This window comes from Salvia splendens, chromosome 9 (genome assembly GCF_004379255.2).
Source record: "Salvia splendens isolate huo1 chromosome 9, SspV2, whole genome shotgun sequence".
Lineage (NCBI taxonomy): Eukaryota > Viridiplantae > Streptophyta > Magnoliopsida > Lamiales > Lamiaceae > Salvia > Salvia splendens.
In genome coordinates, this window is record NC_056040.1 from 24,979,261 (window position 1) to 24,996,047 (window position 16,787).

The window sequence follows — 16,787 nt, forward strand, 5'->3', positions numbered from 1 at the left end:
TCTCACTGGGAGACTCCCTGACCGGAGATAGCCCTAACTCCTCAAAAGAAAAAGTCTCAATGCCGGTGAATTGAGTCTCCAGATAAGTACTCTGGGGGGAATCGCTAGACAATAAATCCATTTAGGGACGATAGACATTGTCCCCAGATGATTGGGGCCCTCAGCCTGCTACTGATGCACTTTTTATTAGCACTAAAAATACTTGCAAGTACATAGAGTAGATCTAATATAGCTAAAGGTCAGTACCAGGATATCGAACACGGGAATATAATTGCAACTGGCTATCATGTACTAAGCGTCATATACTATCTAGAGAAACAAGAGTTTTGGGTTTAAATAATTAAAACAAATAAACAACTAATTGCAAATAAATCACAAAGATAAAGAAAAGAGAGATAAGGGAATTCTAGAGATGTGCGTTCACAGTTATAGTTATACAAATTCCAACTACAACACACTAGCACAATCTTTACTTCGATAGAACGAGTCACATAAGTTTTGCCCATGCGGCACAAGCGTAGATTACTAACACTAGAGGCGTCAATCCTAGATCGTAACTCCCAAAAGTTCTAAGACCCTTGAAAAATCTCTCAATTAACAGTGCCGTTTTAAGGAAAACTAATTATAGTATTTACTAAGTGGACCTAACTCGCCAACCTCCTCTCACGATTATGTAGTAAGTTATATTAAATCATCACAGAATGTGTCACTCAAACATGAAGCTTTATCCAACAACTTAGGGAAGAAACGAAGTAAAAATAAAACGGATATTAAATAGCAAAACGGAATTGTATAACCAAAGTAGTTACTAACACATCCCTAAAATCCTATGAATTTAGTTACACATAATTGAATAAGTTAAAAACCGGCAACGACTTAAAGCAATAATATTAGCTTCATAGCAATAATATTCCCCCGGCAACGGCGTCAAAAACTTGATGCACTTTTTATTAGCACTAAAAATACCTGCAAGTATATAGAGTAGATCTAGTATAGCTAAAGGTCAGTACCGGGATATCGAACACGGGGAATATAATTGCAACTGGCTATCATGTACTAAGCGTCATATACTATCTAGAGAAACAAGAGTTTTGGGTTTAAATAATTAAAACAAATAAACAACTAATTGCAAATAAATCACAAAGATAAAGAAAAGAGAGATAAGAGAATTCTAGAGATGTGCGTTCACAGTTATAGTTATACAAATTCCAACTACAACACCTTAGCACAGTCTTTACTTCGATAGAACGAGTCACATAAGTTTTGCCCATGCGGCACAAGCGTAGATTACTAACACTAGGGGCGTCAATCCTATATCCGTAACTCCCAAAAGCTCTTAAGACCCTTGAAAAGTCCTTAATCTCAATTAACCGTGCCGTTTAAGGGAAGTTAATTGTAGTGTCTACTAATGACAAACACGGATTTTGCATGTTTTTAAGGGCTAGATTTGACTATTTTTAAATGTCAATCATGCAAATTATGTTCTTAAATTGCATATGTTATACATTTGGTATTTTTGACGTGTTTGTTGATAAATGATAGAAAAAGATAGAAAAAAATGCAAAAAGGCCAAGGTGCAGCAGCCTCTGTTCGATCCCATTCTGCCAGCAAGTTTGAAGTCCATTCAGTTCTTACTATATGCCATTCTCTTTGTCTTCGAAAGAGCTTCGCGTGGATATGTTGAGCGTCTCAATCGGAGTTATGTACAGAAAGTTATGACCATTCTATGAACATTGCGCAGTGCAGTCAAAGTTGACGGAAATATAGGCGGAAATTCAAGGAATAAAATAAAATAATCACCAGCTCAGAGCCTCCAATCCTTCCCCCTCTACACATTCTTCCATTCCATCTTCCACACATAATTCATCCATCTTCCATTGGAGCGGAGCCTCTGCAGATCCAGGCAAGAGAAGACCGAAGATTGAAGATTCAACCTTGGGTTTTATCAATTTCTTTCATGTCTAGTACTTTTATTTTTGTTTTTACTACTTGTCTATGAGTAGTTAAACATTCTTTGTAGATTTTTTGGTGAAAATTATTATGAACATGTTTTGATTTATTGAATAGAAATTTTTCCTAGATCTTGTGATTGTTTTGCTTGTTCTTGTGCTTTTATTGTTCTTTTGTCTGGCGAACTTTAGAACTATGTTCGTTTAACTAAATTAATCTAGAAATAGCTAGTTTTACGTGTTAAAAGGAACGAGTACAACACATAGGTTTATCTGCACTCGAGAGAGGGGACCCTTTGTGAGGACTTGAGTCTTAGGAACTTAAGGAGTTAGAATCTAATCTATTGAATGGAGACTTTGATAGTTAGAGTCTAATCTACTGGATAGGTGCACTCGAGAGAGAGTTTATCCTAGATTTGCGACTTTCCTAATAATCCTAAAGACACATAAATGTAAAGGTTCTGTGAGATTAATCATCACTAGGTCGTAGTAGTTGGATCATAAATTTCTACATTCATTCGCCTGCTTTGTATTTTTTTCATTTTTTTACTTTCTTTTATTTGTTTATATTTATGTCTAGTTTATAAAACCAAAACCCAAAACTCTGTGTCTCTAAATAGTATATGACGCTTAGTATATAATAGCCAGTTACAATCTTATTCTCTGTGTTCGATATCCCGGTACTGATCTTTAGCTATACTAGATCTACCTTGTAAACTTGCAGGTATTTTTAGTGCTAATAAATAATGCATCAACTAAGTGGACCTAACTCGCCAACCTCCTCTCACGATTATGTAGCAAGTTATATTAAATCATCACAAAATGTCTCACTCAAACGTGAAGCATTATCCAACAACTTAGGGAAGAAACAAAGTAAAAACAAAACGGATATTAAATAGAAAAATGGAATTGTATAACCAAAGTAGTTACTACCACATCCCTAGAATCCTATGAATTTAGTTACACATAATTGAATAACTTAAAAACGCAGATGGTAGGGAAGACAAAATGAACATAATTAATAAAGCAAATAAAACCCAAAGGTTGAATCCTTGTAACTCTTTGATGTTCTCTTGCTTCTTTCTTCAACCCCTTGCACAATGAAGAACTCTCAAATTTAAGCTCTGTAATTATTTGGCAAAAAGATCTAGATGAAGGTTTAGGGTTGGAGAATGGAGGGAGGAGCCATGAAGGCTCCCCTTTTGAGGGCTATGAATTGGTAAATATTATGAATTAGGTTATGGGGTATATATAGGCTTGAAAATGATTTAAATTTGGTAAAAAGTTTCCTCCAAGCAATAGTAAATATGGAATTTTCGTGCCCCATAGGTTAAGGAAAAGATTTGGCTTCATAAGTAATGTCTTCTTTCCTTCTTTCAATTTCCGCCACCAACTCTGTACTTGACAACTTTGCGCGACTTTGGTAAAACGGCCATAACTTTCTCTACAGAACTCCGATTTAGATGATCAAGGTACCAACGTGAAATTCTTTCAAAGACTAAGAGAATGGTATATAACACGCCCTAATCGGACTTCAGAATCGCCGAAAAATTGAGTTTGAACAGAGGCTGTCGTGCGCGAACATTCCCAGCGGGCGCTGGAGAGAGTCAGAACGTTTTGAAGTGATTTTCAGCGACCGCTGGCGTGCACCAGGATCCGCTGGGTTGCCTTCTGCTCCAGCTTCCGAACTTTGATATTTTTATGCCATTTTTAGCTCTATTTTGCACATTTCTCACAAAACACGTCAAAATACCAAAATGGATAAAATATGCAAACAATGGACATGTAATGCAACTTTGACACTCAAAACGGACCACAAAATGACCTTAAAATAGTGCAAAATCCGAGTGTATCATACGCAGCGGTTGGCGTGCCCTGCATCATGCCGGGCATCATTCCCCCCACCACCGCTGCCATTCCGGGCATCATTCCCCCCGTCATCCCGGGCGCCATCCCTGTCATCCCTCCACTCACCCCAGGCATTTGGGGCACCATCCCACCCATCCCTGCACACCAAGGGTACATATTGTAGTACCCGGGCATCATCCCCGCCATTTGGGGTTGGGGCATCATCGGCGCCATCCCGGGCATCATCCCGGACATCCCTGCAGTTCTGCCGGTGTTTTCCCCACCTCTAACGGGAAATGTCGGCATTTGTGACTCGCTCGTGGCGGGAGAATCACTATCGTGCTCCGTTAATCTTCAAAAGAAATGAAAGTAGAGAGAGAAACTCGTTAAGACAAGTAGTGCGAATGAAATGATATTCAACGAGATGTATATATAGAGTTTTTTTTTTAATTTAAAAAAATAAAATCAAAATTCGGGATGTCCGTCGGGGCACCGCAATGGCGGACGTCGCTGGAAAGCCACGGATGTGAGGTATCCGCAGCGGACATCCGCATCCGCCCCTCCCACGCCTAATGGCGGACGTCCCGCTCAGACATCCGACACGCCGGTCCGACGTCCGGTGGGAAGTCCGCCATTGCGGATGCTCTAATGGATACCAAAATCCTCTTCTAATACTTCAAATTTAGTGTATTCAAATTTTAATTTATTCATATTATTTTTAAAATACAAATTCAGCCGAATTAATTACCCAAGTTGAGAAATTGAATTTTCCAATTAAAATCGAACCTAAAAACAAGTGTATAACTATAATAAAATATTTAAATAAAATTTTGATTAAGTTATTTTACAGATATGTTATTTTATGATTTTGGTCAAGAACTGATAATTTATTAAAAGAGAATAATTACGAGGGCTTCATTCTTAATCATATGAAATTATGATTAGTGTGGATATACTTGCTTTTTTATTTTAACTTAAAAAAATTCACACTCACATATACACACTATTAAGTTGCGACAAAACAAAGACCACATCAATTTCTATTGAAATTTTTAAAGAAATTAAGATATACGACCAAATAATGATGCTGATTGCTGGGGTTCCTCATTTTTGTCGTGATTTAAGGTTAATAATTGCCATGCTTAAATATATAAAACTAGAACAGATGATTGCATTTTGGCATGATATGAGACAACTTATTCTGCAAGAAAATTAAAATGATACTTATAAAGGAATGAAAACAGTAATTTATCAGAATAAAGATATATATACATAAATTATACATGTACAAATTACTCCCTCCGTCCCGCTTTAGCAGTCCCGCTTTCCCTTGCCAACTTGTTTAGATCAGTTAAATGTGGCTTAATTGCACTAGTATGGGGCCTAAGCTGTTTATCCTTTACCCACCTACAAATTGTAGTTTTGCTAACTCCAAGCTTTGGTGCCATCACCCTATAGGAGGATCTTTCAAGGACAGAGAGTGATCTAACCTTTACTTCATCAACTTTTTTCTTTTCTCCACGTTTGTATCCTTTAACTTTTCCAACCATGTGTGCAGGTTCTCCATTCTCCATCATCTCTGTGGCTGCCTTCCAAAGTCTGGAAATAGTCTTCCTATTGACAGCAAAAGCTTCGGCTGCCTCACACACTGCTCCTTTACGAAGAACACCACCTTGGCTGTTCTTCAGTAGATGCTGCACAATGTTGTTCTTCATGTTGGTGGTCAAGTATTGATTCACCCGTTGCTCCGCCATTCCCGATGATGAAATTTTTCTCAGGGATTCCTATTTTGAAACTAATGCAGTGTGTGTTTTTAGTGTTTTTGATGGTAGTGGTAGATGGAAGGAGCAAATGTAGGTGATGGATGTATTTATATTGTGTTTACTGTACTTAGAATTTCAATGTAGAACTTCAAAATTTCCCTCCCAAAATTTAGAGAGGTTATTTTGGCAGAATGTATTCCCTCCATTTTTGTAATGAAAAATTGAATGTTGATTTCACTTAATCTTCTTTTCCTACTATTTTGGCAGATTGTATTCCCTCCATTTTGGTAATGAAAATTTAAATTTGGTACCAATCTCCACTTAATCTTCTTTTCCCACTATTTTGGCAGATTGCAAGTGAACAGTGAGTCACTTGGGTGACGAAAATTGAAGCAAAAAAGTTGTTTAAAAGTGGGACCCAATCTCCACTATATCATTTATTTATTACACACTTAAACACTCCTTAAAACATGTGCCCGACTCAACCGGGACTGCTAAAGCGGGACGGAGGGAGTAATATATTTAAACTTTAAATTTAACTGAATTAAATTATAAATTAATTTTTTATAAGTTATATTATTCTATAGCAATAAAGAGGAAATGATATAAATAAATTTTGACAAATTTTCATATTATTTCAAGCTTGATTCGAAATAATAACACTATATTCAATAAAATATATTTTTCTTAAATGTGTTGATATTAAATCTAAAATCTTAATGTTTTCCTAAATTATTATAGTATGTGATTTATTTTAGATTAATTCAAACTAATAAATATATTTGTAATGTAAAATCTTGAAAAAATTTAATTATGTATGTACACGTTCATCACTGCGCAATTTATAATATCCAAAACAAATTACCAACCTTGCCATATAAAATTAGAAAAGATAATTGCACTTTTGCATGATACTATGAGACAACTTATTCTGCAAGAAAATAAAAATGATAAAAAAGGAATGAAAAGAGTAATATCCAAAACAAAGTACCAACCTTGCCACAAAATGGCTAGTAAACTTTATGTTTTTAACAGATTCTGCTACAAAAGAAATACAAGTGCCAAAATATATATCTAATGATCAAAACCAATATCTTTCACTAAAAAATGAAATACAAATACACCCTTCTAACTCAAAAAAATATGTGACTAAAAGGATGAAGGGAATGAGGAACTCCGACGACATACCAACCAAAATCAAAGAATTTAAATCTGCTTCCGATTTTTCAGGCTACAAACGGACTCATGACATGTATATTGAAGACCTAGACTGGAAAAAGAAATCACTCTTCAGCGCAGACACTACATCCCAACCAAACCCAAATACGAAAAGAAACTTGATGATTTTGTAAGGCAGAACACGAAAAATATAGATGGTGTGTCCAGATCCAGGTATCATGATAGGAGTAGGGAGAAACAAACCAAACGATTGGAAGCAGCAAGAATCCGTTTCTTGAATGTGAGACCGGTTCTTACCATCTATCTTTTCTAGAAGAGATCAACTTTCTTTTTGTTCATGTCCTGCTTCCACTTGGGCAGCTTGTAGAAAGCATCTTTGGCCATTCCCATTACTGACACAAATTCCTCATCCGAAAGATAAGCCTGAAAATCACGGTTTGGAAGAAAGAATCAGCGCCTGTGGATATGATGTACACAAATGTCTGTTCAAGAACAAACCTCTCTTCGTTTAAAATCAATCCCAGTCACAGGATTATCGGATTTGGCCTTCAATTGGTCATAGCTGAATATACTCTGGCCACTTTCAGAGCCATTCTCTTCCTGCGTAGCCTCTGTCTTTGATCCCAAGTCCTCCCCATTGGTTTCTGGTGCGGTCGCAACTGTCTCGTTTTCCTTGACTTGCACGTCCTCTTCTGATTCTTCAGTTTCATTAGGATCTTCACTCTTCACTGGAGCTGAAAGTAAATTTTCTAAGCGTTAGCTATACGACTTTAGCTTGACTGGGAAAGAGAGCATGACACACGAAAGGACATCCATAATACCAGAAGGGCGAGCTTCTCGTGGTGGACTTCTACTTGGTCTACTTGGTCGGGATGGAGAGACGTCTGTTGGGCCTTTCTTTTCAGCAGTCAGGACATTTGATAGAGCAGCAACAGCAGCTGCTCTCTGTGAAGCCGCCGTACTTTTCCCCCCTGAACGAGGGGCAGAAGTAGCCTTTGGAGATGAAGTTGAAGTGAAGGCAGAGTTCAAAGCAGCTAGAGCAGAAGCTCTTTGAGTCGGTCCCCCATTATTAGGACTATAGGACCTCTCCTGTTTAGCAGATAAATTAAACCAAGTCAATTGTAGTTCAAACAAAATCCTGTTAATCCACCAACAAAGTAACAAAAGCTAGCATGCATGGAAACAGATACTATTAAACAAGCAAATTTGCACGAGGTTGAAATCAACATTCATACACATAACAGTACATTATTCGGGATTACCTCCGCAGCATGACCACCACCCCCGAAGAGTAGCATGATCTTCTTCTGGAATGAATTTCCATGTGCCTGTTTTCAAAGAGAAAGCTAGCATTAGTTAAAACCATCACGATCAAGTCAGCCACTCATTGTAACAGAAATGCACATATGCCCAACTCTGATGATCATGTCTCAAAATTGGTTTGCAAAAACAAACAGCACACAGGATATCATGTAACACTCCAGAGATGAATATCTATGCCATACACTAGCTTTAGCAGGGTCCCACGAAAAATAGGAGGTGAAGAAGCTTGGTTCATTTCCCTCTGTCACTTTGTATAATGGAACCTTTGGGGGCAACCCCTCCAAGGAAGCAGCCAGTTCAATATATTTCTGCATAAGCTTCACTGGTCAAAGGAGCACAAACAGAATAACAATAATAACTCAAAGTAAGAAATTCTACTACCTGGCCAATTTCAAAAGCATTTTGCTTCTCTTTAGAGTCAACTGATTGACCAATCCAGACAAAAACTTCAGCATTTGTGTCAAGTATCAATATATCTTCAGTTAAAAGGTCATCTTGCGAGAAGTTGTATATTTCTTCCACCTGAATAATTATATGTCATGTCAGAATACATGCTTGTGGTGTATCAACAGGAAAAAAACAAACTTCTGAACTAATTTACTCCAGTGTACCTCAAACTTCCCTGCGTGTACATGTGGCAGCATGTGCATCAAAGTAGAAAAAGGTTAGAACTAGCAAAAATCGTTAAGTACATGTGGCAGCACGTCGCTAAGTAGTATCACTAACAAAATCGCTACCTTTATTGAAGGAGAACCCAAACAAGTGGGGATCCCTGACAACATCAGATGTAATCTTCTTGCTGGTGTAGCTTTGTTTTCCTCCAAGAGGAAACCAAAAGGATGAGCTTTCAGTTCCTTCTTTGGTGTGTTTAATGGTTGATCCTCGCTGAGTTCATGAACATCATAGTTCATCAATGTCAAATTGAAAGAGAGTAGACACTACATAATATACTAGTAAAGTAACCATAAGCAACTAGAAGTCTCAACTTTGAGATGCAACAGAAAAAAAGGATCTTTGAAATTATAATGCCAAATAGCTGAGCCAAATTAACTTTAAGATGCACATATTAGTGTTCATTTGAATCTAATAGAAAGATGCTACGAGAAGCTAATTTCTAAGATAATGTAATCACATCATGCAGAAATGCATAGTAAAAGAACAGTATGAACATCATTTATATTTCTGCCACATTGTCTCAGAAACCAAGCAAACATATGATACATTACAGATTTGAAAACAATGTTTAATCAAGATACTGAGATCTTGAAGTTTATTGCGCAAAAGTGCTAACCTTCAGAAATTCGGCAATTTTGGCTGCCAATTGCTGCTGTTCAAAGGTGCATTGATTACCTTGCCAGCAGAAAGTTGAAGATCCAGATTGCAGCAGAAAACATTCGTTTGAGTTTAACGATGTTGCCACCTAGGAAGATAAAAATTGATAAAAAGCAGAATCAGTACAGACAAGTGGGATAAACACATAGGACAGCTCATCAACTCTTCACAATTTTGACACGAACTGAAGCCAGTGATTGTCTGAACTCTGTTTACATAAGACCCTTAAGATAAGATATTAATTACAGTATAAACTTTCTCAAGTCCATGAATCAGTGTCCTATGAATTTTTCTTCTAACCTACCATGTGCAAGAGGTTTAAGTTCATGTTAGCATCATGGAAGCTCGGTTAAAGTGTCCAGAAACAAGAGCATGGACCAACTAATGATGTAGAATGATCTAAGATAAGCATAAGTGGACATGTTGAAGAATTTGAAGAGTAGTGAGTGATCCAAGTTTTAGGTATAGAGAAATCAGACAAAAATAACTTAAGGTCAAACAAGAAATCTTACAGCTTCAACTTGAACAGCCTTGTTGTTATGCGGAAAAGTCCCAGATATGCGGATTAGAGCCAAACCATCAGAAGTGTATGTTTCATCATTTAAACCTTTGTCGGCTATATAATTCTTGTAACCCAAACTCACTCCACCCTAACAAAACAATTTGGGAATGATGGGGAAAATGATCAACATATTAGGTTTTTCTTGCATTTACTATTAAATCATCTTTCCTTCCATGTATTACTCACCTTTAAGACCACCATCGGCTGAAAGATTGCAACAAACTGGGGCGGCTCTTTCCCTTGATATACCATACCCTGTACAATGCATGTTTATACTTTATACCTTATTTCCTGCATCAATTCGTTTATATCACAAAGATGAGGTCTATCATTACCAGCACTGGCCTCCCTTTCAGTGAGTTATATACTGTGTTGGATAGTTTAGCAGCCATCTTTTGGTTCTCCTGAAATTTCGGTACCCACTTGTTAGCTCAGTTTTCTAAGCCAATGCATCAAAAACTGACAGTCCTAAACTAATCCGTATCATAACATAGCTACCACAGTGAAATTTTCTTCCACCTCAAATTAATAAATTTCTGCTTTTTGCATCTAAAATAGTTTGCACTGCTTTCACACTATAATGGAAATTTATTATACCTCGATGCTGTCTTTTCCAATCCAACAACACAGGTAGTAGTCATCTTTTCTTTCGTGAGAATGGTATGTGTACAGCACAATATAGCAATCTCCACTGTAAAATTTACCAATATCTTCACTAGGGACAGGAGTTTTGGCACTGCCATTGATGCACCAAACCTGAATGTACAATAAATTACACACATTTCCATGTTATAAAAAAAAAAACCAAGCCAACCAGAGGAGCAACCATAAATAAATAGCAGAAGTTAAACCTCTGTCTTTCCACCTCCTTCAAGCAAAGGAGGAATTTCCTCATTTACAGGACCACTTTTACTAGCTCCTTTCATGACACCACCTTGCTGCTTCAGTAAAGCTACAAAATATGAAAAGTTAAATAATTTGGAAGGAATTTTACAGCAACATGTCCCTGAACCTTCAGACTGGTATATACCTGCTACTTTTCCCCTTCCCTCCTCAGCAACAGGAGCAGCTGATCCTGATGGCCAGGAATCAAAGTTGGACTTGAATGAATGAGTCTCATGACCTTGAATTAGCCGAGTTAAATGGGTTGACTTTGGCCTATTTTGGCTGGCCACAAAATCCTGAAACGTCATTTGCATGAGTTCACAACTGCTAGTAGCAATACCAACATGCGAAAGTGAGATTTTATTCCTCTACCTCTGCAGCTTGAATGGCGGCTTTCCTGTCATCAACTTGAGTAACCCGACCAACCCAAACAAATACATCGGAACCACAATCCAGCATATAGCATTTGTTATTTTCCAAAAGTGACTTGGAAAGTTCACCATCTACGCTCTTAACTTGACCATCAACAATACTGTCAAAGGGGCAAATGAAAGACAGAAGTAATGAACCTTTACTTTCAGGATTTGATAATCATACGCAAGAGGAAAATGAAATGTAGAAGTAATGACCCTTAAAACAGTGAATAATGTTAACATAATAAAGCACATGAAAACACATTAAAGCTTGAAACGCATGAAAAGTGGGAAATCTGAGAAAAGTTTATTCTAGACAACATGTTGAAGAGAAAACCAACCTAAGCTACATGATAAGTTTGATGGTTATGATTGCATTAGGTCTATGTGCCATGTGATGCAAACCTCCAATGTAAAAATTGATACTGATAAATTGTCAGTAAGAAAGTGGGTTTTTAAGCTCAACAACTATATACAACATGTCAACATTACGACCTCAAAAGAGAACTATGTGTTGAATGCAGAAGTATATAGATTCCACACTGCCATTAAGTACAAATATTTAGATTTTCTCCTTCGCATTAGGTGTTGTGCATTACATAACTTTCCTCTTCCATAACCTTGTATCCATTCTCAAAAGTTAAATAATCAACCAGCTTTACACTTGTGTTATTTATATGCAGCCAACAATGCTTACTCAAATATCATAGAAAATAAAAACTCAAAACCAATTACCTAAAAAGCTTGGCAGGGGTCTTCTCTGGTATGACATCATCTTCAGTCGCAACCTTTTTACCAATTGGAGCAAACCCACCAAAGAGTACCCAGAATTCTCCAGAAGATGTCTCAGCTTGCAATTTCCCATCATCTAAGTTTAGACATTGGCATGCTTTTAGAAAATAAATGAAGGCAAAACCGCATAAAAATACAGAGCTACACATAGATGAACGAGAAACAGAAAATGCTAGACACTATGAGTCTATGACTGTACTCACCAACAATTGCAACATCACATGTTCCCTCATGATACTTATCCTTTAAAAACTGAATTACTTCTAATGCCTTGGCCCTTTCTTGAATATTAGAGTTTGCACCATTGAATTGATATATCTTGTCCTTGGTATCAAGAATAAAAACATCATCGTGGTTTAGTGAGGACCGTGAAAACGGGATCTGCAATTGACCAAAAACAAATTGATTTTCTATATGCAAAATATGCTATGAGATACTTCTATATATTAATGCTCATGACATGGAAAATTAGTCATTTGCTATATTGTTGTGGTACTAGAATGCTCCAATCCTACCTCCTTCAGTCTAACAACTCTTTTTCCTCTACAAATGTATAACCGGGTTTCAAACTCTTCTTCTTCAGTTTTCCTAAATCCAGTGGCAACACCACCTTCTAGTGGTATGATGCATGGTTTAAAGTAAGACAAGAATTTGTCAGACTCATGTCCTTGTAGTTCTCTGTACTGCACAGCACGACCACCAAGAGCAGCATCAAGTTCAATAGTTTTGATAGCTGCAGTCCCAGCTTCATCCTAAGTCATGACAAAAACTTGAGTTCCAATGCAGATAACAAGATGGATACTATGAATACAATCGTGAACAAGATCAATACCTGGCTAGTGTCCTTTCCAAGCCAAAAGTGAATGTCATAAAGATAAGAACCTCCCTTCCCGGCACTAGTCTGCATAGAGAAGCATATAACATAGGTTAATCCCAAACATAGATCACTTCTTGCTTTACTTGATAAAAATAAAAATATAGTGATTCCACAAGATTTAAGGAAGTTATCTTGTCAATAAGACTTAGGGAACAGACAAGCACACCTCAAGAATAATATATGAATCTCCACAGCAGAATTTACCATAGTCAGACTTTGGCAAAGGAACTGGTTGAAAGTTCTCGATCCTCCAAATCTCAGTCCCTCTGTATGGTATTAAGTTTAACAAACAATAAAAAAATCAAACTAAACAAACTGAAGTGTGAAATGGCCAATAAGTAGAAGCCTTCAATTACAGATTTACATAATACATTCAAGCCGGACATGTTACTATAAATTACTACTCCCTCCGTCCCCAAAGAGTATGAACTATTTCCTTTTTCGTCCATCCCTGAAAAGTATGAACTTTCTAATTTTGAAAATGTCAAACAACACATTGCCCCTACACATCATTTTATTTACAACTTGTACCATTACCATTAATGTGGACCCCACTCTCCACTAACATTATTTCCACTACCCTCTCTCTCTCTCTCTTACTTTTTCCCTTATTTATTAAAACCTGCGCCGAACCCATTGTTCATACTTTTTGGGGACGGAGGGAGTACTAAACAATAAGGTCAGGCAATCAAGTCAGCTTCCATAATTAAGGATACACTCTCTGACCCGCTCCTTGAAAAGCAGGCTCCAGAGCTTTTGCTGAGCTAGACATTGTATGATATCCTTCTGAATTTCAAAACAGGGGCCAATATCTTCAAGCCCTAATGATGAATACAGTCACCAGAAAGAAAGAGATTAGGATGAATGCAAATCTGTTGTGTGTAAAAATCTAAGTTCTCCTATTATAGCTCTGCGATCATTCAAAAGATAAAGAAGGGCATAGAATGAATATTTACATAAAGCAAGCAATATAAAATCCACTATCCCTTTTAGGAACAAGAAAAGAGAAAAACAGCAGTCTGTTTTGCTGTCTGGTATGCTGGTTTGAGTAATGATAAATGGAAGACGAGTGTTTCCAAACAATGGCACACTAGATCAGGAAGGAAGGAATTCGCCAGGACATATACTGCCTATTCCTTGTATCCCAGCTAATGACCATATTATATAATAGAAAATGGATACCAGAAAAATAAAATTTCCAGAAACTGGCCAATCAGTATCACTCAAATCAATAATTTTTGGCCTATGGAGGAGGTTGAATGGTCATGACCTCTCATCTAGCAGTCAGCATCTGTATATTAAGTGGACTATAGTCATACATGTTCAGGTACAAACAGTATAATTGCTTGATGTTATATCCATGCACTAAACATTTGGCGTAGGAGAGTTAAGATAAATTTATTTAGAATTTATAGTATTTGATTTCTAGTATAGAATTCACTCAAAGCATGTTCACATATTACCACCTCAAAAACGCAGAAGAAAATGCCAAAATCCAAACAGCAGGCACAAAATGGCTACATGTCATTCTGATTACAATAATCATTAAACTTATCAGGCAGAAAGTCCACTTTCACCAGAGTGTAATCTGCATTTGATATAGGCTGGTATATCCTAATGTCTAGCTTTATTATGAACTACATGATCATACCTTCACTTCTTTTGTGCATTCCCCTTGGCACATTTCTAGAAATGCATTCACAATTTCACACTATCATACTGCCCCCTGGCTAAAACTTGCTTAAACACAGTCAATGTTGTTAAATAGCGATCATGGCCCAATAGGTAATAACATGGCTGATTTTAAGAAAAACACCATCGCCATGGTATATTATGGAAGTTTCTGGTGTGGCCGCCATGGGCTGCATGGCCTTTGTGGAGCTCATTTTCATTTTTTAGCCCATGAACCCATAGCCCGCCCCGCTTACCCACATAATACGTATTATGATGACTATACATTTTAGTTGTTGAGCTAAGATTTTAATTATTAGACATACTATACAATTGTTTATGACTATGCTTTAAATATTGTTCTAAAATTTGAGATATCATATTTTTTATTATATTCTAAATATTAGCATTTCATATTTCACATATATATGAATAATATTTATTTAACGACCGCCATATCCCACCATGCCGACCTGCCATATTCCCTGTGTTCGACTGCCCCATATCCCATTGACAACATTGAACACAGGCTCATAGACATGCAAAGTTATATAGAGTCAGAAGGGAAAACAAGAAAACTTGATCATTTTTAGGTGTCCCCAATTCGTTACAATAAAATTGCTACAGTACATTTTAAAGCGGAATTTCTCTCTAGATCGAGCAAAATAACCCAAAGTAAAAGGAAACAGATATCAGAGATTTTCTACCTACAACAATGCCGATCGTTGATCAACAGCATTGACAATTCACTGAAATTTCAATTTGACACAGAAAATCTCAAACTTCCAAATTCAAACGTAACGACCACTCTCCTATCACATTCCATCCAAAAATTGAGAGATCATAACAAACTATTTCAGTTTTCCAAATAATCGAATTTCAAGTAATCTAACCAGCAACAGCTGGAAATCTTCAAAAGTAAATATTCTCATATTATATTTGTAATTAGAGTAAGTAATAAACGATGGGCAAGAATTAGCAAAATCCATCTCACAAACAGCCCTTAAACCTCAGATCAACATAAGCAAAGAGCCAATCACATAGGAAAAGTTAACAAACAGTTCAATAAAGCATGCAGAAATGCAATAAAATGGATCTTAAATTCAATAAGCAAATTGCAAACCTTTGAGAGATCTCTTCAAATTCTATCACACTTCAGTTCAGTTGGTCTCCACGAAATATTAGTGGCCGGAATTTTTAGAGAGAGAGAGAGAGATTGTATGAAAAAAGAGAGAGGTTTATAGAGATGAAGCAGAAGAGGTGGCAAATTGGGAAAAAGTTGAGAAATAGAGACTCGGAGAAATTTATTTTAAGATAATAAGGCATCCACTATAGCAATAGCCAGCAATAGCCCAGCCATAGCCTAGCCACTGCCACATCATCAGCACTAAAAATCCTTCTACCACATCATCAAAACAAGCAAATAGCCCAGTCATAGCCTAGCCACATAATATCCACATCACTATTAACAAATATATATAAAATGAAATAATTAACAATCACACAATATATGAAATTTAATTTACGAGACATATACGGGAAAAATTTAATAATACTATTAAAATTTAAAAAAGTACAATAATTTAAAAAAATACATTAATTTAAAAAATACAATAATAAAAAAAATACAATAATAAGATAGAGAGAGTACTCGTTAAAACAAGTGGGGCGAATGAAAATGACGAGCAAAGCGCGTATATATAGTGTTTCGGAAAAAAAAAATTAAATTTCACGCTAGGCGGTGCGCTGGGCGATCCGGGCGCTGCAATAGCGCCGAGCGGATCGCCCAGCGCACCGCCCAGCGCCACGAAACCGCCCAGCGCTGCGCGGTTTCTCTCTCCATTCATCTGCTGGGCGACTGCAATAGACCGCCCAGAGCCAGCGCTCGGCTGGGCGGTCGGCTGGGCGCTATTGTGGATGGTCTAACAAACACTACATAATTCTTTATTCTTTATAAATTTTAGAGTTATTAATTAGCATGCGATAATCACCTAACTTTCTGAAATAATACGTTTTTATTTTATTTCTGTATGATATCATAAACTTATATTGTGGTGTCAGTTATACATAAATGACGGAATTCAGCTTCAATTATAGGATGTGGACGATTGAGTGACATTCAATTGATGATCGAGTCACATTTAATTGATAATGTGAGCTTCAATTTACAGAGCTTTTAGACTCTGATTTATG

At 36.9% G+C, this 16,787-nt stretch overlaps 1 protein-coding gene across 1 annotated transcript; it reads right to left on the reverse strand.

Moving 5' to 3' along the window:
- Positions 1 to 6,534: 6,534 nt before the first annotated feature.
- Positions 6,535 to 15,859, reverse strand: LOC121748566 (villin-3-like). The gene is made up of 23 exons (XM_042143006.1): positions 15,718 to 15,859; positions 13,640 to 13,744; positions 13,090 to 13,189; positions 12,879 to 12,947; positions 12,562 to 12,798; positions 12,250 to 12,427; positions 11,990 to 12,122; positions 11,214 to 11,373; positions 10,987 to 11,137; positions 10,808 to 10,908; positions 10,554 to 10,712; positions 10,292 to 10,360; positions 10,143 to 10,211; positions 9,907 to 10,044; positions 9,354 to 9,482; positions 8,800 to 8,947; positions 8,674 to 8,684; positions 8,444 to 8,584; positions 8,245 to 8,370; positions 8,002 to 8,067; positions 7,561 to 7,828; positions 7,238 to 7,473; positions 6,535 to 7,162 (listed from the first exon to the last, which is right to left on the reverse strand). The coding sequence occupies exons 2-23, from the start codon at positions 13,693 to 13,695 to the stop codon at positions 7,049 to 7,051; spliced, it is 2,859 nt and encodes a 952-aa protein (XP_041998940.1). The 5' UTR covers positions 13,696 to 13,744; positions 15,718 to 15,859; the 3' UTR covers positions 6,535 to 7,048.
- Positions 15,860 to 16,787: the final 928 nt, after the last annotated feature.